Source organism: Caloenas nicobarica, chromosome Z (assembly GCF_036013445.1).
Source record: "Caloenas nicobarica isolate bCalNic1 chromosome Z, bCalNic1.hap1, whole genome shotgun sequence".
NCBI lineage: Eukaryota > Metazoa > Chordata > Aves > Columbiformes > Columbidae > Caloenas > Caloenas nicobarica.
The window spans coordinates 84,311,093-84,339,019 of record NC_088284.1 but is presented as its reverse complement, the minus strand read 5'-3'; the positions used below and the strand labels follow the sequence as shown (position 1 = coordinate 84,339,019).

Genomic DNA, 27,927 nt, shown 5'->3' with positions numbered 1-27,927 from the left:
CCCGCCCGCCTCAGCCCGCCAGCCTCAGCTCTCCTCAGCCCTCCTCGGCTCTCCCGCCTCAGCCCGCCTCAGCTCGCCTCAGCCCGCCTCAGCTCTCCTCAGCCCGCCTCAGCTCTCCTCAGCCCGCCTCGGCTCTCCTCAGCCCTCCTCAGCTCGCCCGCGTCAGCTCTCCTCAGCCCTCCTCAGCCCGCCTCGGCTCTCCTCAGCCCTCCTCAGCTCTCCTCAGCCCTCCTCAGCCCGCCTCGGCTCTCCTCAGCCCTCCTCAGCCCTCCTCAGCCCGCCTCGGCTCTCCTCAGCCCGCCTGAGCCCGCCACCCCGAGCCCGGCAGCCATGGACGTGCGGCGCTGGCCCGGCCGGTGCGCGGCCCTGGCCCTACTGACCGTGTGCTGCTGCCTGGCCCGCGGCGGCGGCGCCGAGCGGCAGTTCCTCAACGAGTGGGCGGCGGAGATCCCGGCGGGCATCGACGCCGCCAGAGCCATCGCGGCGGAGCTGGACTACGACCTCGTGGGGCAGGTACGGCCGGGCAGCCCGGGGCTCCTGTCCCTGCCTCCCTCCTCACGGCTGCCCCCGAAACTTGTGCCCGGCTGCCGCTCGCGGGGCGCCGGGGAGTTTGACGCGCCGTCTCCCCGCGCTCGTCAGCGGCTCCGCATCTGGCGGGAGCCCCGCGACCGCAGCGCCCGGCAGGGGACGGCTCTGCCTGAGGGGACCGGGCAGGGTCGGGCGGGACACCCGGGATCCCCGTGAGGGGACCGGGCAGGATCGGGCAGGGCCACACGGTTCTCCCTGAGGGGACCCGGCAACGACCAGGCAAGGGCACCCCTGCACTCTGAGGGGACCGGACAGGCTCCCGGGCTCTGCTTGAGGGGACTGGGCAGGGACCAGCCAGGGCAGCCCCTCTCACCCTGAGGGGACCGGGCAGGGTCGGACAGGGCACCCCGCGCTCCCTGGGGCAACTCGGCGCCCTGGTTCTCCCTGAGGGCAGCAGATGGGGACCGGGCAGGGCACCCCCTCTCTCCATGAGGGACCGAGCGGGGCGCCCCGGCTCTCCCTGAGGGGACAGGGCAGGGTCGGACAGGACACACCGCTCTCCCCGAGGGGACCGGGCAGGGTCGGACAGGACACCCCGCTCCCCCCGAGGGGACCGGGCAGGGTCGGACAGGACACCCCACTCTCCCCGAGGGGACCGGGCAGGGTCGGACAGGACACCCCGCTCCCCCCGAGGGGACCGGACAGGGTCGGACAGGACACACCGCTCTCCCCGAGGGGACCGGACAGGGTCGGACAGGACACCCCGCTCTCCCCGAGGGGACCGGGCAGGGTCGGACAGGACACCCCGCTCTCCCCGAGGGGACCGGGCAGGGTCTGACAGGACACCCCGCTCTCCCCGAGGGGACCGGGCAGGAGGAGGGCGCGGGCAGCCCTGGCTCCGGCCCCGCTCGCCCCCGCCATCCATCGCCGGGCTCCTCTCCAGCAGCCCCTCCGGGCGCTTTTTTTGGGATGCCGTGACGTCAGCGTTGTCAGGGATGAGTAACCGCCGTGAGATAACAGCCTCGTCCCACCTCCGGACCAGGGTCCTGTGCCAGGCGGTGTCTGAGGACCCGGTGTCCCCGTCACGGAGCCTCTTCCAGCCGGTGCCCCTGCCGGGAGCCGCAGGTGGGCCCGGGCTGTGTCAGCCCCTGCCCAGCAGCTGTGCGGCGTGTGCCCCACGTCCCGGGCACTGTCGTGGTATCAGACTCTCAAACCCAGGCGTGATCCCACCTCTGTTGGTCTTTCTGCCCTTGAGAGTCAGTGGATTCACCCCCGCTGATTTCAAACAGCCGGAGCATAGAGAAGAGGGTTATTTCATAGAATAATAGAATCATTTCTGTTGGAAGGGACCTTCAAGATCATAGTTTAGAGGTGATGGGGTGCACCTAGCTCTCCCAGCACAAGTGGAAATGCCACGTCAATGGGTGTGTGTACAAACAAACCCCACCGTCGGTTTCTGGAGCCACATGAAGCTTTTTACACCTGTCCGCTGAAACCCAGGAAGAGCAGATCAAACTGGTGTGTGACCATATGTAAAACCTGCCCTTTGAAACGTGACTGTGTTGAGGCAGGTCCATGAGTATCTGCTACATGTACTACATTAGTGAGTACTGTAGTAGTAATTAGTGCTACTTCACTAGCTTAAATGGAATTATTTCCCCAATTTCTCCTAGCGTACACAGGCTATGATAAGCACTTGTTAGTTGAAAGGTGTTTTTTAGTTTAGACTAAAATATGTCAAGGCTAGTTTCTTGCTCTTTTCTTACGTCTTTTAGGCAGAATGAATTTTGGTCAGGTTGCGATTGTTGATATTTGTTTGCAGTGGGGAAATATCTCTCGATAGTTAGAGTACGCCTCTGTCTTACAGATTGGATCACTGAAAAATCACTACCTATTCAGACATAAAAGCCATCCGAGACGGTCTCGAAGAAGTGCCATTCATATCACTAAAAGACTTTCTGATGATGAGCGGGTGAGTGTTACATTTATTCTTTTTCTTGCTCGCTGTTTATTCTGTTTCCTCATTGCTGGTTTTGTAATGAGGTCACAGACAGGCTTTCCTCATTTTGCAAGTCTAATATATTCAGCCATCCATACTCGTGCTGAACAATACTTTATTATTCTGTCATTAACAGGCAGAATCTGACCCTCTCTCACCATATTTTTTGCAAGTGCTTTCCACATTAAGATTTAAGGTATGCAGCATTGGAGAGGCTTGGAATTTCAGATGTTGATGTGTTGCTGATGAAAATACAAATGAGGAACCCCAGGGCTTGCTTCAAAGTAAAAATACACAGATGCACTGAGTTTAATCAGGCCACGTCTGTGTAATTACCATGGGAATTTGGTTTGATTTAAAGTGACTGAATACTAAAAAAATTAAAAAGGGGAAAAGGGCTGAGGTTTTGCTGGATTCGTTTCTATGACAAGCTAAAACACCTTCTCGAAGGATCCATCACACTTTCTAGACTTGTCGTTGTTTTTTGGTACACTGGGATCCCACAGCAGTCAGAGAACGGGCACGCTGGAGAGCCAGGGATCCATGGTATGATCAGCTGGTGAAGCAGACTCCCCGTTTATTTGACTTTATTTAAGAGAGAAGCATGTCTGTTTGTAAACACACTGAAAAACCGGGGTGGGTGGTGAATTTAAGGAGCAGACCGGAATCCTGTCAGCCTCTCTTAAAACTAATTTCTGGCAAATTTCAGAACAACGAGATCTGAATTTCAAATCAGCATTATTGCAGCAATCATTGTAAGAATATGAGCACTCCAAAACATGGAGTAACCTAGTTGTGAAAACTAGCAATTTATAATTTGAGGATGAGTAATTGGTTATCTGTAGATTTTAGGTGCAAATGTAATCTTGGAGGAAATATTCTATATGTAGCTAGAAGAATTAAAGGAGGGATTGAGACGGTGTTTTTTTGCCTGTTCTGCTTCAAAACTGTACACTCCAATCTCCTTGCAAACATTGGTTTAACAGTCTAAGTCTTCTAGGTGAAATTATTCTAAACTGGGGATGTTCAAAACCACAGCTTTAGTGTAAATTAGTGTTCCAATTTGTACCCATACCTGTGATCAGATGTTCCACACCTTCATAGTACAATGTTCAGGAACAGAGTTTTGCTTGCAGTTCCTCTCGTTTTTGGACTTATTACATCAAATGCATCTCTTAGACAGGGAAGCATGACTGTGTTTAATATCCCAAATTCTAGTGTCATAAGCAGAATGGAAGCAATTGTGTTACACACATTGCTCCCAAACGTTGTTGCAGACTCACATACTCAGATCCAAAAACAGAGCTTCAAAGTGCTGCAGGTGATTTGCTAAATTTACTCCAATTTCCCTTTTATTTACCATCTAGTATGCAAATTGACTATGTGAATGAATGAGATGTAATTATGTCATTATGTAAGTGTATAAACACAAAGCAATCATGTAACACCGTGTAGTTATACATGGACCTCTGCTCCAAAGAGCTACTCTTGTTCAGCAGCAGCCTATTTAAAAAGATTTAAATTCAGTCATTGAAAAGGGAGGGAAAAGGGAATCCTGCTTTTGTTTGTAGAACACTTTCATGAGTTTTACGGTATGTTAATTGTGAAAGCTGGAGTAAAACTTGGCTCTAATCTGAATACGTATCTGCTTCCTATAGATGTCCCCGTGTTTGTTGTAAAACAGATAAAAACCCCTCAAATATATTGAAGGGATATAATTATCTGGTTCCTTAACTTCTTTCAATATTTTCACTAGTCTCCGAATCTACTTTATTGCAAGAGATTTTAAATCAAGATTATTTTCACTGCTTTATGTATCAGTGACTAGAGATTTGGCACAGGGCCTTCAGCTGTTGCGTAGATGGATGGTTGGAACCTCACCCAGCTGCTGAGTGACAAATATTTGGCTTGTTTGTCTGACATATGTACTTGGTAGTTTCAGCTCATTTCCCTCAGTCCACATCAGAAAAAAAATAACAAGCATGGAAGCTGTCAATTGTTAATTAGTCTTGGGTGATGAAGAGGCCAAGCTTTGCTGTGGGCAGGGGGGAGAGGTAAAGGTAATTGCTCTAACCCGTGCACGAGTATGTATGGCCCTGGATATCGATAGGGTAGTTTAAAATACTTGTGCTTGCATGAGTATATTATTCTTCTGTGACTAACTATGGTTCGTAGGGGTTTTAGCACTGAATATATGGCAAAGGGAACAGTAATAGAGAGCTTGCAGTAAACATGGCTGCTGTAGCTTCCATCTTTAAAGGTTTTTATTCTTGTAGTGAACTTTCATTAGACTCTCACTGGGAAATTGTATTTTAATCAAATAAGTACTTTCTTTAGTCACTATAATTTCTGAGTCAGTCTTATTATTGTTTCATATAAGGTGATAGACGTAAGGACCATAAAGCCATTGGATCACAGTAGAGAAAAATAATGAAATCTATTCAAGCATTTAAAGCAAAAGGTTAGATCCAAAGCATCCTCCACTTGAGGCTTTGTAGCAGATCTTGGCCGTCTACTGAACCCGAGTTTGCTTTGCTCGTTTGGAAATTGGGATGAAAAGCACCAGTTTGATCTGTGCCAGGATGACTGGCCAGGTACTAGCAATGAATAACATTCCCATTTCCAACAGGAGCACATGGCACAGAGAGACATCTCAGAATCAGGATTTGATTTGAGCTGGGTTTAGTGATGTATTCAAAGGAGCTAAGCAGGATACGCTTTTAAAATGCAGCCTGGTGATTTAGAGGTTGCTGTGTCTGTGCACAAATGCTATGCAACTCATTGCGTTGATGCTTTAGCGAAACACACTGAAGCATTTTGGCTTTTGGTTGCCTGAAGTGGAATTACGCCAGTGATGAAGTTAGTCCAATATTCATGGCTTACTAATTGATCACACTTCAAAACACCACTGGGAAGGAGACTTGAAGGTCCAGCTGGGCTATGAGTAACAGCATCATTATGATTGCTAGACTAAAGCCAGAGATAATCTTTCTCGTTCCTTTTTAACTCCCAGTAGAAATAGATGGGGATTAAAATGTAGGTAGGAGAAAGAAGGAGACTGTGGTTTTGCTCGTTTTGGTAACCACCACTGCTTAGATAATCTTCTAACCACACTGCACATTTGATATAAAAGCCTGCATTTTGTGGCAGTCGCAGGAGTTCTACTCTTAACTCGTACTTCACGATTTTCTTTGAATTGATTTTATAGTACTGTGATTTCACCAAGTCTTCTTCCCCGAAGTACATTGTACTACAGTATAAATAATCCTCTCTGCATCAAATGTTGCTCATTTTACTTTAGACATCAAAATTTTGCTGTGTGAGTAAACCCCTTGTCCTCTGGGCTGAGTCCTAACCTACAGAAGCTTACTTGTGTTATTTATACAAACAATTGTAGGTGTCATGGGCAGAGCAGCAGTATGAAAAAAAGCGAACTAAGCGTGCCACGGTGAGAGACTCAGCAGAGAATCTTTTCAATGATCCTATGTGGAATCAGCAGTGGTATCTGGTAAGAATTTGCTTCATTCTGGAACTGAGGATGGTGAATTCTGGTTGCGCTATCAGCTGCATTATTTTACTAGTATCATAGCAATTCCATTGAAGGGAGTAAATGAAGAGTCCCTCATTAGCATACGCTATAAAAATGAGAGATCTCTGTGCATAATATTTCCAGGCAACCTTCTGTGTTCTTTGAAGTCATTTGTACAAAGATTCTAAAAGCCAATTTAGGCTGCTGCTTAGGATAGGGGTTAATATTAGAAAGTGTAACACTTAAAACCTACCTTTATGATATTTTAAAAATATTTGCTGTTGTCATGTGATAAGTCCCGTATCATGTCTGAAAGCTGGCCATGTATTTCTTTATTAAAACCATTAGTGCAGAGTGCACACTCCAGACGAAAACAGAAGCACGTGCGTGCGCGTGACAAGCACCTTCAGCCTCTGGGACTAGGATTTAAACTGAAGAGGGTCTTGACAGCTCACATGTTCAAAACCTCAAGGAAAAGAAATTTCCTGAGCTCTGCAGTTTCTGTCTGCATGTGGTAACTCAGAAATACAGTTGATCATTTATGTTTGTTTTATATGGTTTCTTTTGAGAGTCAGTATTTCCACTAGGCATCTAGCTGTACCTTTAGTCTAGGCGTTAGTGCTTTCAACACAGAACAGGGATGGGATTACAGGTGGGTACAACAAATAAAGAAGAAAGGTCAAGCACAAATGTGGCCCAAGTGGCTGGAAATACCTTTCTCTTCTTCAGTTCAGCTTAGGGAAAATAGACCAAACTCTAGGCTGCTTGTATAATGCTTTGATCTCTCTTTCTTTTGTTAGAGCTGGGAAAATAAATTGTAAATGGCATAGCACAAAATACTTCTGTGAAGATTCCTGCACACTTCTTTTCAACATAAAAAATTATTATCTTTAAGAATGTAACTTCTCTTTTAGGCTGGATATCTGTTTGCTTCTTTGCCTGTTTGTGATAGGAAGCCAGAAATTTCTGAGATGACTGTATTGAACAAATACACAAACATGCACAGAGTTCAAAAAAGCATTTTTTTGAAAAAAAAACCCCACATCTAGCTTTCCAGGGGACATAGTTATTTTTTCCACTTTTCCATGGTTTTCACTTATTATACGTGTAGTTTTCTCACATGAAAAACAGAAACATGATGCTTACCCTTGTTTGCAGTGCACATTAATTTTTTTTCTGATGAGATGCATAAATGTATTAAATATTTTCTTCCAAAATATGTTCCTTGCCTTGTAGTAAATAACTTACTATTACCTTATTATTATGATTTGATGCCGACTGTTTGTAGCTCTATTAATTGTATATTCACACATCACCAGAAAAAATGATTATCTGATGAATTTTAGAGAACAAAACTTGAAACCTCGAATAATTCCCTGAATGGCAGCAGTCAGAAAAGAAGTCATAAATGAAAGGTCATTCCCATAAGAGATTTCTTTTCTAAGCCTCGTATTTATGCAACATTCCGTTGGAAACAAATGAAAAACCTGCCATCAGCTAATGTAATTATGCACAGAAAAACAGAATGAAAGTGCTTTTTTTTTTACATCTCTGTTTTTATGAGGGTTGTCAGCAAGTTTTCTAAATTAGATGTGGGTGCTGCACATTTAATATTAGAGAGGAAAAATGACCCATTTAGGAGCTACTCTTCAAAGAACTTGCTGTGGAAGAGAAGGCTATAGATGATTCATGCTTCCAGTTGATTTACCGCAGGAACAGTAATGAGGGTAGTAAACAGAAAGTTGTGATTCAGCACAGTTGCTCCTAACCAAACGACTACCTTAATTGTTTTATCCATTAATTATTTTGCTCTGGCTAACTTGAACGTCAAAAGAGAAAACACATTTGGAGAAAATGCAGCTCACTGTGCTGTCTTGGCTTCTCATCAAGTAAAAAGAACAAATATTAGCAGGTCTGATTATTAACTCAACACTCCAAGTCTTGTTGGTACATCCCAACCATTCCTGTGTTTCTGCTGCCTACCTCCAATAAATACTAGATGCTCTTTGTTCAGAGGTGGTCGTCAGGAATCTTCAGGTAATGGGGTAAATCTTCCACTGCTATGAGTATTTTAAGAAACTAATTTTTGTTTTATCTTTGCAAAGTTTGAGCGAATTGTGCAAGTTCAGGCCGGGATGGCTTAGGGCACATTTAAAATATTACTTTAGACCTGTGTAGTATAAATGAATAAAAATACTGACGTATTTTAATCCTTTCTGTCCCCCAGCAAGATACAAGAATGACTCCATCCCTACCCAAACTGGATCTCCATGTTATTCCTGTATGGCAAAAAGGGATTACAGGCAAGGGTGTTGTCATCACAGTCCTAGATGATGGCTTGGAGTGGAATCACACTGACATCTTCTCCAACTACGTAAGTCTGGGCATTAGAATGTGATGAGATAAATTAATCAATTGTAAATTTGATATACAGGCACTGTTCTCCAGCTTGCACTCTGTTCTGTAAGTCGGCTCCTACAGAACAGAGACTGAAATATTTGCCTCAGGCATAATTTGGAACCTGGTCTGTGTCACAGGAAGCTGAACGTTACTTAGCAATGATAGTGGGGTGTTTTTTCTTTTTCTTTTCTTTTTCCTCAGTGAATTTAGTTCCCAGGCATGTTTGTATACAGTGGTTTAATGCTGAATTATTAAAGCTCCATGAAAAATTTATGGAATTGTTAATGCCCATCAAATTCTACCAACTTGATTGCTGTTGACATGATCCACACCAAATAAATAAATAGAACTAATTTTGTTACACATTTAAAAATATGGTTTTTAGTTGTCTGAATTAATTCAGTTTATTTTTTTATTGAATGTAGGATCCACAGGCAAGTTATGATTTCAACGATAATGATCATGATCCCTTTCCTAGATACGACCCGACAAACGAAAACAAGTGAGTAGCCTCCCATTTGTGTGAAAAGAACAAAACAGTGCATTATTCATTTGTGTTTTAGAACATGCAAATGCAGAAATTTCTATGTGTGTCTCCTATGGCAATTGTATAATAAAAGGTAATATTTGTATGACAGAATCACAGAAGGGTTGAGGTTGTACAGTTGCCTGGTCCGATCTCCTTGCTCAAGCAGGGCCACCTAGAGCCAGCTGCCCAGAACCAGGTCCAGGGGTTGTTTGATATCTCCAAGGATGGAGAATCCACTACCTCCCTGGGCAACCTGCACCAGGGCTTGGTCACCCTCACAGCGAAAAAGTGTTTCCTGATGTTCGGAGGGAGCCTCCTGTGTGTCAGTTTGCACAAACATTTGCACGTAACGTTGGCACAAATGTTGGCAACCAAGAAATTAAATTCAGCTCCTAGTTGAAGAGCTGCATAGTTGTAATCTCCCTATAATGTCCTGAATTTATTCATAACTTTGTATATGTAAGGCACTGATACATTTCTGTAAGCTGAAGGGAACAATTTGTTTGTGTCACCATGTGTGTTCCTTGAATGATACCTCCCTGAGCAAATTTTGACTTCAGGTCTCTGCTTTGCACTGGGAATTTAAAAAAACATACGTCTCCTATGAAGGGCTTTGGAAGAGCCTGTGTCTTAGAGGAATCTACTAAGAAACCCATCCCTTCAGGTCAGCTCTTGTAGCTGTTTTCCAGTTTTTGCAGCACTGGCTGGATCAATAGAACGGCTTCCAGCCCAGCGCAGGTGACCGGAGCTGAAGTCATGCTCCTCACTGTGTGGGTATGACACACAGCCAGGCACTGCAGGACCTTACACTCACTCCCAGGAAAATCCATCTTCTGAGGCATACGGAAGCTTTGTTTAGACCAGATTTGGCATAAGTGTCCTCAAGGTAGTAACATAGGAAGTTTCAAAAGGCCTGAACACAAGACAACCAGCCAGTTCGCTTAGCAGACTTGTGTGTCTTGAAAGGAGAGAGGAACTTCCTCTGATGGCCTCTCTAGAGCTGCCTCCTGTTACTCTGTGGAACATCTTGGTGGGTCTGCCACACCCAGGCACATTGATGGTAGCTCACAGAGGGGTTTTGTCCATCACAAAGAGAAGAGAATGTCCATCTTTAAAAGCTGGTACACAGAACTCAATTTCTTAAACCAATTAGGGTGCTGCTACTCAATAAAGATACAGGAAGAAATTGATGCACTGACTCCCTCTTGTCTATCAGACAGTACAGTAGCATCCACAACATAGATCGGTGTACGGGGAAAAATAATCAATCAAATGATAAATGTCCCATGAATAAGACATTTGAAAAATGACGTTTCTACTTTGTTAGAGTGTTATTTAAGAGCAAGAAGCCATTATCCTCTTGTTCTGATGACATTATCTCTTAAATCTACCTGTATTACCTCTAATATTTATTAATAAGTAAATGGAATTCGGCCCAGAAGCATTTGAACACTTCATTGAATGGCAATCTGTAATATTAAATAATACAGCTCTTTTACAATTACACTTATGTGAAGGTTTTCTGTATTGTGGAATAAGAATCAACTGTGGCAAAAAAAAGAATTGTTTTGAAAACAGCTGGTTACAAGAAAAAATTAGCAATTGTGAGGATACTCTTAACGGCTTACTTTCTGTAATTCTAAATAAATGCAACAATGAAAAAAAAGAGTATCTAAATCTGGGATTAAAAAAGACTTATATTTCTGCCTGAAGAAATTTAGCAGCTTTGTAGCCTCATAATTTTACACTACTTTTGCACTCTACTAAAATACTGGTATCTATGAGGTCTGTGGCCTTTGATGTGACTTAGGTTAGGTATTTATCATCTCATCACGATGATCCTTTGAGCATTAAGTAGGTAAAATTATGTTGCTTGAAGCCTAAGAGAAACAAATATTTTTGTATCATGTGGATACAACTCAAAAGCTATTCAACAGCTACTTTGCATTCATTTAAAGGAAGACTTCCACCAAATCAAGAAGGTCATTGATGAATCTTTGTGTACATTACACAAAGATGTTGTGAGATGTTGTTTATTCTCGCTATATTTATTCAGGCATGGGACACGGTGTGCAGGAGAAATTGCCATGCAAGCCAACAACAGAAAATGTGGAGTTGGAGTAGCCTACAATTCCAAAGTGGGAGGTAAGAAAATAAAAATACTTAGGTGTCTAATATGAATGGAAACCAGACAGATCCTGTGAAGTGCCGAGTGTTTTCAGCTACCATTAATCTGAAAAATGAATGATTGGTCCTTCTGAGAAGACATCAATCTTGCAGTATTAGGCTACAAAATCCCACCTGGCTGTAGCGCAGAGCGTAACATCTATATGACCGCATTTCTTGAATGTTAATGTACTCTCTGGAATTTGATTATCAGTTGAATATAGGTAGAATATATAACAACAGCAACAACAATATAGGTGGTGATGATGATGATGGTGATAATAATAATAGCAACAACCTATATCGTACCCAGAGATAAGACCGTATCATTTAAGTAATGATGAAATCACTTCTTATAATTGATTGTCCTGGAAGGAGGTGGCATGGGGGAGGAGAGAGACTGAGCAGAATATACAAATTTATACCCATCATTTCTTGCAGCGTATTGTTTCCATCTACACAATTACATTCGAAAAATCATGTCATTCAGGATATTCAAACTGCTGTGGTATTTGTTTCAATGATTTACTTACTTCTCTACTATCACCACAAGTTAATTTTGAAAATAAGTAGCGTCTTGCTTTCCTGTCAGTCAATATTGCCTTATTTTTTAAGCCATGACTAAAAGTTTAATCCATTAGAGCTTTATGAAATAGTTATGATCAACGTATCAGTTGCAAATGGTTATTTAGCTCAGAGGAAGATACTTGTACAGTCCTGGTTTTTCCATTACTCCCTTTTTTCCTTTTAAACAAAGGGACGATGAGTGGCAATTGACACCCATAACTGCTGTTCCCACCATTTCAGTATTATGTTTCTAGGTTCCGATTTACTCTGCTGAGCTGCCACAGATGCCAGCTTTGCACTCTGCCATAATGCATTATGCTGTCATGCTCTGTTTAAATAAAATATCTCACTCATAAGATGAAGATACTAAATTTTCAAAGCAGGGCAAAACGGATGAAGCTGCAAAGATGTCTGGACTCCTGCTGTGGCCATATTTCGAGGCACTTGTATCTACAGAGAAGATTATTCCACAGTTATTTGCATATGCTCTATGTTTATTTGCAAATGCAAACTACAAATCTGTGGGGCGATTTGTCTAGAAAAGGAAAATAACAGGAGGAAAAGCAGCCAGCAATCCACTTTACCCAGAAAGCTGCTTATACCTGGGTGGAGTAAGAGAAAGAATGGAGAAGATGAAAGAAATTGTAAGCTGTTATATGTGAAAAGCCTGATTGAGAAAGGGCCATAACAAAATATGTTCAAAGAGCAATGGAGGACAGGAGAAGTCTTCAAAAGATTCAGATAAATTTAGAGTGGCTAAACATTGGAAGACTTTTTGATGTTCCAAGCTATACAGGATTCATTTCTTCACAGGCTTTTTTTCTTCTTTTTTTTTTTTAAATCCATGAAATGACACATTACACACTTCTATTCGATATTAGTTCAGGATGACTTCTTTAAGTGGCTGTTTGCTTGTAGCAATTGCCACACTGGATAAATCCTGAGGTCCACAACCACAACAGCTGCTTCAGGAAAAGAACCCCTGACATTTGGAATACCTGTTTTCTAACCATCAGCATCAGAGGTTGCTTAAACTTTGCCTTGAGGGACAAAACAAAACATTCCATTCAAAATTTTGTTGTGTTCCGTGAAAATGCTGACATTAATCATCCTGAGTGCTCTCACCAGTCACATCAATGCCTGGCCCTGTCCTGAAACCTCGATCAGTCTCCTCGGTACTTTGTGGCTGTGAATCCCGTCGGCTTTTCTGTGCACCGTGTGAAAAAAAATACTTGTTAATGCCAGTTCTCCAAGTGACACCTTTCAGTATCCTTTATCATTCACCTCCTGTTCCTTGCAGAGCTCAGAAATGTGTGTGTATCCACCACCTTTGGTGTAAAGCAGCTTGTATATATGTTCACGCATACCTAGCCATAGCACTGCGTGACGATATTTCCCTGGTGCTGCCATGGAAATCAAGTGATTAAGAAGCTCAATTTTACAAAGGCCTGGGCTGAGAGTTCCCGTACAGTGACGTGTGGCCAAAAATAGTGCTCTGCCAGGCAGATACATGGATGTGTCTGAAATTACCTTGGGCTTCTGATTTTGTGGGACTGATGGTGGCAGAAAGCGTGTGCAGGAACAGGGCAGAGTTTATGCAAGGGGACGTAATTGAACTCTGCTCTAGGGAAGTATCACTGCAGTCATCAAATCCCCCAGTTGACATACACGAGCAGGATTTTTGGCGATCACAAAGACAAGATGGTGTTGTCAGTTCCTGTTTTCTTCCTTATGACATTATTTATCTGCAGAGTTGACTTTGTCTTCTGTGAAAATTATCTGTACACTCCTGTCTGCATTTCCAGTGTCTCACAATGTGTTGCAAGCTCACCCCTGGAGCTTGCAGTCATTCCACATAGGCAGATCTTGGCTGGTATGAGAGAATCTCTCAATTCTGAGCCAAGTGAAAAATCACTATTCAAAATATTACAAGTTTAAGCCTATCCAGAGTAAGTGGTGTTTTTAGTATGTGAGACACAGGATATTCCTTGATTCTTTTCCCAACGTTGTGAGTGATAGTGGAGTAGCAGCAGTTGAGCAGATTAACTCCTTTGTCTGGTTGTGCCAATAATTAATATGAAATAATAAAGCCCAGCTTTATCTTGGAAGTGTTACAAGTCTTAGGGGCCAGCCATTTGGGAACAGAATATGCTTACAGTCTGTTTTTTTCCTGCTTGATAATATATAAAAAATGAACAAGACCCTGAGCTGCAAGGGCAAGGTTTGGGGCTTTTTTTTGTTATAGAACGACCACATTTTGCCTGCTGTGCTTTGGAAAAATCCCCATTTTGCAGAAAATACGATAAAATGACTACTCATAATTCACCAACTGCCAGTAATGGTGCAGCTGCTGTAGTACTAACTCGCCAAGTTCAAGACAACCCAGACATTTTTATTGCTTGAGAACACAGGCTGAAGCCTGGCTGCCGTGTCTCTTGTATCGTTGCCGTTGCTGGGAGAGCTGCCGTGGGAATTTTGCCAGATTTCTGTTTTTTCTGTGCTCCTCCCGCGCTGGTCGGTGGTCGCAGTCCTGCTGCAGAGCTGGGATGTGCAGATCAACGCTGATGAACTGCTGTCTGCCGCTGAATTTTAAGTACCGCTGAGATCAGGCTTGCTCTGAAGAAGATGAGATCATGCAGTTCCTAATAAAATGTTAATGGCTAGCCATCTCCAGCATCTCTGGATTGCGCGCAGTAGAAAAAACGCAGTGGTGAAAAAGCAGTGAGAGTTTTCAGTGGTAAGGATTGAAGAGCTGGTGAAATTGCAGCATCACAAAGACAGCAAAACAACGTGCTCTCATCAGATCATTCAGAACTACATCTTTGAGCTAAAACTCGTAGAAGTCTTAAAGACAAAAGTAGTGTTGATAAAACCTATTTAATTTCAGTGACATGCCAGCAGTTCAAGAAGTCTTTGTTACAGATTTAACAGAGAGAGTCAAGAAAGAGCTCAATGCGATAAGAAAAAGCACGAACAATTAGCAAAACATTGTCTTCTTGACTCTCTGTAGGAAGAAAGAAGTAAATAAGAGGCAACCCAAGATTTTAAGAGAGTTTTTAAAAATATTTGTAGAGAGCATTGAGCTCTGTAAACAGACTGTGACACTGACGCAAAATACCCTGATTAGTACTTATGTGATCAGGAGCAGACTGTGCTTGTAATAGTTACGGATTAATTTTGCTGGAAGCATTACAAACAGTTAACAAAAACGAAGAAGAGGAATGTGAAGTAAATCCGGTCTGCTTGTTATTTTTTTCTGTTAAGGTATACGGATGCTGGATGGAATAGTCACCGATGCCATTGAAGCCAGTTCAATCGGTTTCAACCCAGACCATGTGGATATTTACAGCGCAAGCTGGGGCCCTAATGATGATGGTAAAACCGTGGAGGGACCTGGGAGACTGGCACAGAAGGCTTTCGAGTATGGGATAACAGAGGTACGGCATGAGAAAGAAACAATAAAATGTGGCAGAGAACAGAATTTTAAAATGGTTGTTATCAGGGAAGAAATGAAAATGGTTTGTGATCTTTTTGCTCAAATATATTTGAAAAGGAGGAGACAGATTCTAATAGCACAGGTCAGAGAAATTACCAACCAAACCAGCACTTTTAAAAAAGCACCATTAGAGATTTCTAAGCTGCTTTTAAGCTGCTATTCTCTTTTTCCATCCTTACTTTTGCTGCCTTTGTCTTGCCCTACCCCCACCCTTCTCTGCTGGTTGCTTTGCACTGAACAGTAATTGGATTTCTGCACTGAAAGCCTATAAAATTTAATACAAAATTTCTGCTTTATGAATATTTTGCTGTGTGAAATAGTGATACATTTTAGCACACTGTGGATGGGCTCGTATTGTGTTAATTGCATTAGTTTGTAAATTGTTGCATATCGTGATCCAATTAAAATGAAAATCGTAAAAATGCATGATGAAGAGCATTGGAAAAAATGATTTTTTCAGTTCTTTTTTAGGCTGTCCTGTTTAGATGTGGCTGGATGACAGGTAGGGTGCAAACTGAGAGCTACCAGAGATGTATTAATTGACTACTCTTGCTCTTGCCAGTGAGGTGAAAAGCTATCTAAAGATGGACAGCTACCGATATAGAGAAGAAGACTGAATCAGAGATGGGAGAGGACAGAAATGGAAGAAAGCTTGAAGGACAGAAGCAAAGAGAAAGGATTTTGGGGAAAATGCAGTTAGCATTAGCAGACAGGAGGAGAGAAGAAGAAAGACAAGTCTGACGGCTGAGAAACAGACTGAGGGAGGAGTGGAGACTGAGAGGAGCGTGTGGTGGTGAACAGAGACCTCGGTCCGTAGGTAGGCAGCAAGAGAAGAGGAGAATCACAGGCAGTGATTAGGAAACCAGCCTTCGGCAGTCTTACTCAGGAAAAGCAGGTTCTTTGGTGAAGAATGTATCTCTTTTTCACAGCTTGTTTTATTTCTCAAGGGGAGCAAGTTTACCCATTCATTCGTCAGGCTTCCCTTTGCAATGACCTGGTCTCCACCTTCTTTAAGTCAGCCAGGGCTGGAGTTGCCGATGACTTTCATCCCTGGCTCCTTCATTGCTGGCCCGGTAAAGCGCTTAAGTGTATGCTTAGCCTTAAGCATCTCGGAGGCATTAGTACCACCCTAAGTGAAATCCTAGCAGGTATTTACATTTACCGGTGCTTTTCTGTCCTGCAGCCTTTATTCTCAAAGGAAGAGACTATCTCATTTCCTGTAATTGATGTGGCTTGTCCTTCCCATTTTAACAGTTGTATCATAAAGACTACAGCTTTTCTTTATTTTTAATGTTTTAAGTGCTGCAAACGTCTTAGCACTTGCATGAGTAACTTCAAATCTCATCTGAGTGGGACGATAAAAATCTGGATTTCAACCGCTGTTTCCAGTGAATGTGCATATATTAATAATGAACAGAAGATGAACTTTTGCTCTTCCCACAAAATGGATATTTTTTTTCCTCTGAAAGACTAGCACAGCTTAAGACTGGACAGGGCCATACGTGTTTCCTCGGTGACAGCTGTGTTGGGTTAGTTGTTGGCTGCTGCTCCCTCATTACTGGAGACCAGAGCAGGCAATGAACATGGTTATGTCTGGAGACAGGTGGTGCTGGCCCATAGATCTGTAGGAGAAGCGAAGGTTTTCAGTCAGGTGTGCTTGCTGATTTGTTTCAGCAGGTGAACGCTGATCGTGACGAATTCCTTACAAAAAGTAAATTGGTGGGAAAGTCAAATCATGTGCATCATTCATACTGCTTACCTGTGCCTCAGTCATTACAGGAAAGGCAAGCAAAATAAACCCTGATTTCTTAAAAAAAAAATGGGCGCTTTTTAGAAATGTTCGTGACCAAAACACCACCTGTTGAGCACAGACTCTATTTTTAACTTAAAAACCTGTTCTGAGGGAAGTTGTGGTGCCTGGAACAGTAAACCTAGACCAGTCAATGTGACATACTGTGTGAAGTGCGATTCCTCAAGGAGTTGGTTTCTTCTGTCTCTGTCTTCTACAGTGCTTATGGAAAATTGTCCTTTTCTACCTAAAAATGTTTGATATATTAGGCTTTTTGGAGGGGAGGAGTTGTTTAGAATACGTTACAGAGACTGAGATCTTTTTGATAACCTCTTGTGTCTGTTTTCTCTAGGGCCGAAATGGGAAAGGGTCCATTTTTGTCTGGGCTTCTGGGAACGGAGGCCGCCAGGGTGACAACTGTGACTGCGATGGTTACACTGATAGTATCTATACTATCTCCATCAGCAGTGCTTCTCAGCAAGGCCTTTCTCCCTGGTATGCAGAGAAGTGCTCCTCAACTCTGGCCACAGCATACAGCAGTGGGGATTATACTGACCAAAGAATTGTAGGTTGTTTTTACTAACATAGAAATGTACTATATACGCAAATAACAAATGAGAGCTCTTACGTGCTTGGTTTCAGGTGCCTGCCTTAGGTTATGTGTTGTGTGTTTAGTGCTTTTGCCTTGAAACGCTGAGGGATTTGTAATCCAAAAAGTGACTGTATTCCTGGAACATCTTCTACTGTAAAACAGTGGCCAAACAAAATTGTTGTGTCAGTGCAGTTAAATCCAGATGCTGAGTTTGTCTGCTGTTTGTTTACGACAGAGGTCTCTGCGTGAAGTTTGGTACGGTCCCATTCCTCAGAGAGGGCAGATGATGAGACATTTAGAGTAAAAGGAAAAAGAACTTGTGAAGTTAGTACACCATGAGTCAGTGCCTCTGATATAGACACAGAATCACAGAATGTTAGGGATTGGAAGGGATCTCGAAAGATCATCTAGTCCAATCCCCCTGCCAGGGCAGGAACACCTAGGTGAGGTAACACAGGAAGGCGTCCAGGCGGGTTTTGAATGTCTCCAGAGAAGGAGAATCCACAACCTCCCTGGGCAGCCTGTTCCAGTGTTCGGTCACCCTCACTGAGAAGAAGTTTCTTCTCAAATTTAAGTGGAACCTCTTGTGTTCCAGCTTGAACCCATTACCCCTTGTCTTACTGTTGGTTGTCACCAAGAAGAGCCTGGCTCCATCCTCGTGACACCCACCCTTTATATATTTATAAACATTGATGAGGTCACCCCTCAGTCTCCTCTTCTCCAAGCTAAAGAGACCCAGCTCCCGCAGCCTTTCCTCATAAGGGAGATGCTCCACTCCACATATACCTTGCCATTAGTTGCTGTAGGATTGTCAGCCCCCGAGTTCCCACTTATGACGACAACAATCGTGCTTCCAAACCTGCAAAAGGTATTCAGAAAGCAGGCAGAGCAGCCCTTGTGCCTTCATTAACTGTGCAACAATATCTTCTGCTGAAGAAAATTGCTGTGATAAAATAACATTGAAGTACCTGTAATTTCTGTTCAGCACTGGTGGATGCTAATTTTACAGGAAACTACGTTGACGGGGATTAAAACAATGTCCCTCGAAGTTAGCCAGGAGATCAGTCCTTCCTGAGAGGCTTCTCTTTGTAGCCGAGATGTAGATACATGGGCAAATGAGTTTGGTGTTTAATTTCCAAATAAAGCACATGTTTCATTGCAAATTATAGTTCTTCTGCTGAAGAGGGAGCAGAACACCAATACTAATCCTATGAGTAATTTTCTAGCAAGCAGTAATTTTAAATGTTCTAGGCCCAACACAATGATCTGTTTTTATGATTCACCAGTAAGCCTGAAACACTTATTGTGAAACCTTAGAATAAAATAAGATATTCAGTGTGGGAGTATTTTGTTCCAACACAAAGCGTTTTGATACAAAAATTATAGTTGAAGTAAAAAGAGTGGATTGAAATATGAACGGATTTAAACATCCATCACTTTTTCTGCTGGTGAGGAATGTATTAATACGCACCAAGTAAGGGATCCATGGTTATGTTTGTGAGTGTGGATGTGACTCTATTTACAGCTGTTTATTCACGCAATCTGGTTTTTTTTGTCTTTTTTTTCTTTTTTTTTCCTGTCAGACAAGCGCTGATCTTCACAACGAATGTACAGAGACTCACACTGGGACCTCTGCATCCGCACCACTGGCAGCGGGAATTTTTGCTCTCGCGCTGGAAGCAAAGTGAGATGTCATGCGATTACCTTTGAAACTCCTCTCTCTCAGCCACCCCACCATCTTCCCTGAAATCGTGTCGGTTTGAAAGAGGCACCATCTCATGCTGCAGCTCCGCTTTTTGTCAGTCAGGCTTACTCAGCCTGATGACAAAAATAAGCAGCTACTTGCCTCAACACCTTCCTAGCAAAGCAGAACCAACGTAAGCAAAACGTGGTGAATGAGGAATTTTAGTCCGTTTTGTGCATTGGCAACAACTGTTTGCTGAGTTCTGGTCGGTTGCACTGAAAAGCAGCGAGGCTGCACGTGTATCAGGAGAACATAATTGGAAGACAATAGGTTGCAGAAGTTTAAATTAAGTCTTTAATCAATTTACAGAATCTTTTCTGCCAAAGATGAGACATCAACTGGAAGGTACCCAAGCCTGACTGCCAGAGCAGGCAGGTTCAGATCCTGTGGGGCTGGTGGTCAGAACATATGCCTTAGAAAGAGTAAGAAAGAACAGGAAAGGACAGGACAGTGGCTTTTTCACAGAAAATACTTCAGACGTTAGGACATATGCTTAGTATTTGAATAATGTAGGTTCAGCTCCATTTTATTTTGCGTACTCTTTTGATGACATAAGCCACGATATTTAGGGCCATATTTTAAAAGGTAATCACAGAATCAAATACCTGGTGAATTTTCAAAGTCTGGGTCCCTTAAAGATTGGTGGAAAATGCTAGTTTTATTAGTTAACTTTAAATGGCTGAATAATTTTGATGAACCAGACTCTGATCTTGCTAGACACCCATTCTTCATTTACACAGAAGCCTGGTCTACCCTGAGAAGTATTGTGAAGATAAGCGTGCATCTTGCTGTATATTTCAAAATAATGGGACGCCACATATAATATTCAAAGCGTGTTCTGTTGGAGGCTAATAATTGAGAGAAAATGGTAGACAGCCCTGAAACATTTAACCAGGACCATTTTCTCAACAGCCCAGATCTAACATGGAGGGACATGCAGCACTTGGTGGTGTGGACATCAGAATACGATCCACTGGCTGGAAATCCAGGATGGAAAAAGAATGGAGCAGGACTGATGGTCAACAGCCGATTTGGGTTTGGACTGCTCAATGCTAATGCGTTGGTAGATTTGGCTGATCCCAAAAGATGGAAAGGTGTACCAGAAAAGAGAGAGTGCATTGTCAAAGACAAAAGCTTTGAACCAAGGTAAGAATTTGCTTTAGCAGTAACCAAGCTTATGTCTATCTTAGTAAAGCCTGAGGGATAGTATTCTGCACAGATTGCTCTGAGCCAGACTAAGACATTTATTTTTATTCATTTGGTTTTGCCTTATTGTATTCCTCAGGGGCAGGCAAAGAGTCTTTGTTTGCTTTTTTAATGTAAGACTGATGGGAATTACTAGCATGAAGCCTTAACAAAAAATAGGATTATTATGTCCACCTGTGCAGCCAGCATATGGATGGATGATACTGTGAGGCTGAACCCAATCAGATAAGATATGAACGTTTAGACCACTATCGGAATATGAATAGAAAGATACGAAAGTCTCCCAGGGCTTTTTTTTTTTTTTTTTTAATTGGTCTTAGCAATTCTTTTCCTGTGACAAGCGTAGTATATGTTGAAGTCAAGGTGATATATTGAGCTTTAGTCACATCTGCAGCACGTCTCTTATGAAACACAAATGTCTCAAAGGCTCACGGGGAAGACTTACCAGCCACATTCACAGGTGCTCCCGGCATAGTAAGCCTAAACTGAACTCACATACAGATAAGCTATAATTATTCACTAAGCTGGTTAATCAATAAGAATATCTAGACTGTTTTTTTCTCCACTTGTTCACTTACAGATTTGTTGTCTAGAAAAAATACAGCTATTTCAAAGGTCGAAATGATACTGTGTCAGTGCACCAAAAATCTGTCTGTAGAAACATATTACAGTGTTTTGGAGTGCCACTGCTTGGTAACCCTGTTATTTATGCCATTTTACTATCAATTTGCTTTTATGAGCTCTCTCATTCCACAGTGCTGATCCAGTACTGATGTATGTAATACTTGCTGTTTATATATTTTTATTGCAGTCCTCTGTGCTACATTATAAAAACACTTCTGAGTTTAGAATTATTTATGTGGAGACTTAGATACCCCATTCTCATTAGAAGTAATGGAAATTGTGCAGAGAAAGCTATGCACAGTGGCTTTCCATACAGAGAACGTACAGATGATGCTTGCTTTTTTCTTTGAAATAGCGTTGACTACAAAGGGTAAAACAGCTGTGCCTGCTGCAATATTTTAAGTCACTGATAACAGCTCTCCTGGATATTTGAATGAGGCAACCAAGTGTAAGTCTGATGCAGTTGTGTGATGCAGCTGCCTCAAAGACTGTTATTTTTGGTCTTTGCGGGACAATGAAGTGTTAGCAGAAACCCTGGATTATCAAACTTGCTTTCTTGCTTCCAGGGTGTGTGGCACAAGTCTGCCTTACGCAGTGCCTATCACTCAGTCAGTATTATCTCTGCTTCCAGAACTTTCCCCGGTTTTTACTAGGGCATTCAAAACAATAATAAATGTAGAATGTGTCTTTACTTCTTCTTTCCTCATCATTCTGAAACAGGCATTAAATGTGTCATTTGCACTTCACTTGGTGACTCAGAATCAAAAGTTTCTGTGAGTAACCAAAGAACCTGTGATTTTGCCAGGTTATTAAGAGCAAATGAGGAGGTCATCATTGAAATTCCCACAAAAGCTTGCAAGGGTCAAGAAAACTCCATCGCATCCCTGGAGCACGTGCAGCTTGAGGCAACGATTGAGTATTCCCGGAGAGGTGATCTTCACGTCACTCTGGTGTCTCCATCAGGTACAGGAGGCAAAGACACGCTTGCTTTGTGTTGCTGCAGTGTGTAATGTTTATTTCATTAAAAAAACACCTCTGTGTTCTTCAGTGGTTTAAAAAGAGCTAAATATATCATTAAACAAGTATAGTCACCCCCAGCAGGTGAATGCGAGGACAAAGCATCCCAGGGACTAGAGAACTGGTTGTCTGAAACCCCTTTCCAGCTTTCAGGTGTTCCAGTTCATTTTTGTGAGAAGAGGTTTGAAAATCATACTTCAGAAAATGAAGGCACTGTTTCTAATACGTTTTTGTTCTGGCAACAGGACCTATAAAAACTGAGAGTTCTTGGCAGAGAACGAATTGCAGGTCAATAGTGCTTATCCGCCTTCCTGTGATTTAACATACTGATGGTAAACAGGGTATCTGACTCCCTAAAGTTTGGGTAATTGTGTCTCCCCATTGGTGTATTTAAAAACCCAGCGTCTCTGTTAGGCACCTTAGTACAACTATTAATATACTAAATGTGCGAGAATATGGCAAGCTATCTTGACAACGCCCTGAAATACCAGCATAGGGAGGAAAAAAAAAAAAAAAAACAAAAGGAAAATGGGTATAAACAACTTTGGAGAGAGTAAGAACTGTTAGATCAACTGACATTATTAGAAAAAACAGACAAGCTTTAAGGTATGAATTTAAACATCAGGTTAATCTTAATTTACTGATATTCAAGGCTAATTAGTAATTCACAGATAATAAACCATTAGGGCATTGTTCATATCCTCATTGCAGGACCTCACTAGAAAGCAGGGTTAAGATACTGTACATATAGTAGATTTCCAAGCCGTACCTTGTCTGGGGTTCCTTTTAAGCCCAACCTTAATTCTTCCTTTTCTGAGTTTTGTCTTATGGGAGCAATGCTGCTGTGAGGTGTTTTACCCTTGACTCTGTGTGTTATTTTCAAATTTAGTTCCATCTTAGATAAGTTTTATTTTGGGAGCGAATATATGGACTGTCTGTAGGTACATCACGGAGATGACAGCAACAGTCACTCTCATTCCACTTTTATAGAGGTATTTCCCTCCCAAGACACTGTTCTACTACTAACATGTGAGAAGCATGGGTTCATCTTAGAAAAACCCTTTTTTGAAAGGCTGATGACAGTAATGTGTTCTTCATCTTTGTATTTCTAGGGCTTTAGCTGAGGTAGCAAAAGTCAAGTGCTGCTGCCTCCCCCGTAGTATCATTTTGCCTTCATGGTTAAACTGTTATTTCCCTTGGTTCTTGCTGTTTTTCCACTTTCCTGCAAAATAGTACTAACAAATGTATGTCATTCCTTTTCTATATTTATGGTGTTACCTTTAAATAGATTTATAACTCATGATCAGGCTCCCTGTGGCTTCTCAGCTCCTTATTATGTAAATACAGCTCCCTCGCTCTCTCCTTATGTGCAGACAAGCCCAACAAATTTCGTACTGTGCAGTAGAGTCTCTTCTGGTGCAGAAATACTTTGTGAACTGCAGCATTTTTATAATAACAATAACTATGCAAATGCTTCTCAACCTGTTGGAGTTCCAGCCTGTAACAGTTTACATCCACTCACCAAAAAAACCCCAAAACAAACAGTGATGACTTCAGGATAAGGCTTTGGTTTCGCAATACTGTGTGAGCTGGTTTGCCTTCAAAACTTCCATCTCAGAAGTTTCCTGAACAGTGGAAAATACTGCTTGTGTCTGACCTATATTTCTTTTGCTTCTTTATGTGCATCCACTACTCTTTGTGTTAGAGATTGAACACTGAGCAAGATGTACCTTTAGTAGCACGACCTAATGTGGTAGGTTTTATGCTCTTAAATACTGCTATGAAAATAATTCAAGGAGCCACTGACGAGAAATAGCATGTTTCCCTTCCACAAGCCACTGTTAAATAGTGTATTTTCCAGCTTACCTGCGCAGTAGATAGTGTGCAAGCTGAGCAATGTGCAAAATAAAAGTGGATACATGTGCACAGTCACTACTGTTGATCTGGACTTACACAGGGACCAGCACTGTCTTACTGGCGGAGAGAGAGAGAGATAAATCCCCCAATGGCTTTAAGAACTGGGACTTCATGTCTGTTCACACATGGGGCGAGAATCCAACAGGCACCTGGGTTTTAAGAATTACTGACGTGGTAAGTATGTGTGTACGTTAACGAGCTATGTATGGAAGCTCACACAGGTAAAATGATCACTAACCTGTACCAAGCACTGTGAACAGTCAAAGTCTTCTCATTAAGCAAGCTGCAACAAGAGTTTATTTACACTAAATATCCATCTGGATTAAAGAAAAAGGATAGGGTCAGATTTTCTTATTCTTTACATAAATGCAAAGGAACATCCTCATTTCACCAATGTGTACCTGTCAAAAAAATTTCATGCCTATGTTTTTCACACATTATATGTCACTGAAAGAAATCACTTAATATAATTTTCTATGATTCATGAAGTGAAATATGTAATCAAATTAACATGATTAACTGCAAATTAGGTTTTTCAGCAGAAAAGAATACAGGGTAGATCTAGTCTTCTCTTGGTGCATGTGCATAATTTTCATTAACTCAAAACCGTTTGAATTAATGAATTTTGGTGACCTCGGAGAATTATTCTGATGTATACCTTTCACTAACTTCTTTCTTGGAGTAATTACTGCTGAACAATGTTTAAGGATTAAAGCCAAGAAATCTACAGATATGAAATAAATAGGTTTACTAAAACCACCTGGGGCTGTGCATTACAACAGCGAGAACCCAGAATAAAGCTGCTTGACAGGCAACTGAAAAACCGTTCCCTTCAAAGAGAGAGTGGTAAAGCGCACTCGTCTCTGGAGAATTTCATCGAATTTGTCTGTTAATAAGCTTGTCATCAGGGGTCAGATCCTGCCAGAAACAGAACGCTTCCTATCAGACACGGAGTCTCCAGCCCCTATTGGCCTCAAACTGTAAACAGGAGGATAATGCCAAGTACTAAGCAGATGGACAAGGCAGTAGAAGTAAATATTATTATCAACAGTGTAGCGTTAATACTGCAGGCTTGTAGATAACCCCATGGTTACAGATATCCTGCTCTTTGCAATTAATATAATGCATTTTTGGAATGATGATAAGAAGACCATTTTGTTTGTAATTTCTTTCATTTTCCATTTTCAAGTGAGGCATTCCTGAAACTTACAATAAACCCAGCTTTTTGTCCTCAAGAGTTAAAGCACTCCTTCCTCAGCTTGTAGGGCTTTGTGATTCCTGACACGTTTTCACGATGCTCAAGCAGAGTTACTCATAATTTAGTTGTCATGTAAGTTGTGTATGTAAACTTGGTATAGACTTATATTAGAAAATAAGAGCTTCAGCAGCCAACTTCAGTCACTAAATGACCGAGGAAAAAATCTGAAAGAAGCTTTGGCAAAATAAACTGTCAGGGTTCTCTGTACTTGTCTCTTTTCCACTTTTTGCTGTTTAAATATTGCCGCCAAGACTAATGGACAGAGCATTTGTTGCTCACTTCCACAAGCTGTTTTTCACATTGCTTTTGTACACCACTGCAATTCAATGTTCCAAATTACTATTCCAGTTGTAACTTTTGTGGGGAAATTGCCAAGGAATGGCTTAATGTACAGATACTAATAACACAGAATACTACTTCGGTAATTTTTAGCATTCTGTGTTATGACAAAATTCCACTGATGCTTACATGATCAGTTAATAATTATGTTACACCATAATGTGAATATTTGCAGTAGTTAAGCCATTATATTGGATCTCACTTTCTGATATATCCTGTCTCTAATCTGTCAGTCTTTTGGTGCTCATAAATCATTGTTTAAATTTAGATATTGAAGGCTTTGTAATTTATTTTGGTCACTTCTTTCTACTGTATGTTCACGTGTCCTGTTTCCTCTTCTTATTTCCTGACAACTTGTGCTAATGCTGTGCTTGTCCTTTAGTCCAGAAGAATACAAAATGAAGGAAGGATTGTAAACTGGAAGTTGATTTTGCATGGCACTGCTACCCAGCCTGAACACATGAAGCAGCCACGTGTATACACATCCTACAATGCTGTGCAAAATGACAGAAGGGGGGTGGAGAAGATGACGGACTTTGTAGAGGTAGTGTTACATTAATTTTTTTCCTTACTTATTTTTCAATTTATAAGAAAATGATATTTTTTCCTAGTGAGAAGACACATTCATTCTGTATTAATTTCTTCTACCCCTGCCCACTTCTCAGTTGTGTATTGCAATGTCGTCCATGCCAACAACTGATATTTTTGTTAGCCTCTGTTTTCACATGCCAACATCTAAGGTTTTTAGAAGGGTAAGAGGATATTGCTATTAAAGCAGTGAACTCAGTATCTAATGCAGTTGGGGCGGGAGGAACACACCTCTGACAGAAACACTGAATTTGTGTAATTCTAGTCAAACAAGTGTTGCATCCAAAAGGAGTTTTGCCTGCTGGAGCCCTTCCAGGGAGTTTGGAAGGGAGTTAGTAGCAAAAAAGGTGACAAGTGCCAGGGACTCGCTGATTGGGAAGGTTTGGTAAGTGGATCTGTTGCTGCTGGCTCCTTTGTCCCCACTTCTTTACCTTTCAGGCAGAGTCCTCTAAACATACTCCAGGCTTCTGAGAGAGACAGTGGGTTTCTGGATGCACAGGGTAGTAATATTGTACATTTTCACAATGCTTGATTATGTCAAAATCTTTGGAATACTTTATTAATTACATCACATTGATTTGTCTCCCCATTAAGTAATTAGGGTGTCTGTGAAGTGTAGAGAGATTAACCTTCCTCAGCCAGGTGATGAAGGAGAAGATTGAGAGAGACGTGATTATGGTCTTTAAATACATTAAATAGGTATCTGCAGGTGTGGCAGCCATGTGCAAGAAAATAATACATGTTGTATCCTGCCAGTCTGGAATCGGAATTTATAACTTTCTGCACTGTGAAGGGATTTGATATTTTATACAATGTAGACCTTTTGATAGTCTGTTTTGGTGTCTAATGGTCCAGTTATTTTCCAGCTGCTAAGTGGCTCCTGAATGAAGAAAAAAGTATCTACCTACACATAGATGGAAATTACTAATGAGAGCAAATCTTAATCCAGTCAGTTTTTCATCGACACCTAACCTTTTTATGCTAATCTGTATTCTAGGACCATACCACACAGGAGAACCTGAGTGAAAGACCCAAACTTGCAGAAGATGCCAGCAGTAGCAGTGACAAAGCCGAAGATAAAATCCCATCAGAGGCTATGCTGCACTTGCTGCGAAGTGCTTTTAGCAGGCAGATGGCTCAGAAGCGTCTGCCAAAGAAAACTGGAAGTGAGAAGTTAAATATTCCATATGAACACTTCTATCAAGCCCTCGAAAAGTTAAACAAGGCGTCCCAGTTGAGAGACTCAGAAGAAAGTCTGTACAGTGACTACGTTGATCTTTTTTACAATGCCAAACCATACAAGCATAGAGATGATAGACTGCTGCAAGCCTTGGTTGATATTATAAATGAGGGAAACTAAACTATAGGGTATGGCGCTGAGTTGGAAATATTCATTCTCCCCACCCCACCTGTAGTTTTTTTTTCAGAAGTCTGTTGTATGCTCTAGTTATGTGATTGCTGCTTTGATTGCTTCATATTTAATACAAATATCAGGGAAAGGAAAAAAAGGGTGTGGGAGGATAAGGCAGTAAGCTGAAGCTTTTTAGTAATAGCTTTTTTCAAATCCTTTCTTCATTACCATCAGAGTAGATTTGCCCCCTCAGGCATGAAATGCAATGGTATTCCCCTGAAAACCTTA

The 27,927-nt window shown here is 41.9% G+C and overlaps 1 protein-coding gene across 1 annotated transcript; it reads left to right on the top strand.

Annotated features, from left to right (window-relative positions):
- Positions 1-330: 330 nt before the first annotated feature.
- PCSK1 (proprotein convertase subtilisin/kexin type 1) lies at positions 331-27,888 on the top strand. The gene is made up of 14 exons (XM_065655871.1): positions 331-513; positions 2,396-2,500; positions 5,925-6,035; positions 8,284-8,430; positions 8,882-8,958; positions 11,042-11,130; positions 14,983-15,155; positions 17,356-17,568; positions 19,179-19,279; positions 20,252-20,485; positions 21,975-22,132; positions 24,144-24,277; positions 26,083-26,244; positions 27,286-27,888. Exons 1-14 carry the CDS (start codon positions 331-333, stop codon positions 27,646-27,648), a joined length of 2,250 nt encoding a protein of 749 aa, XP_065511943.1. The 3' UTR covers positions 27,649-27,888.
- The last annotated feature ends 39 nt before the right edge of the window (positions 27,889-27,927 follow it).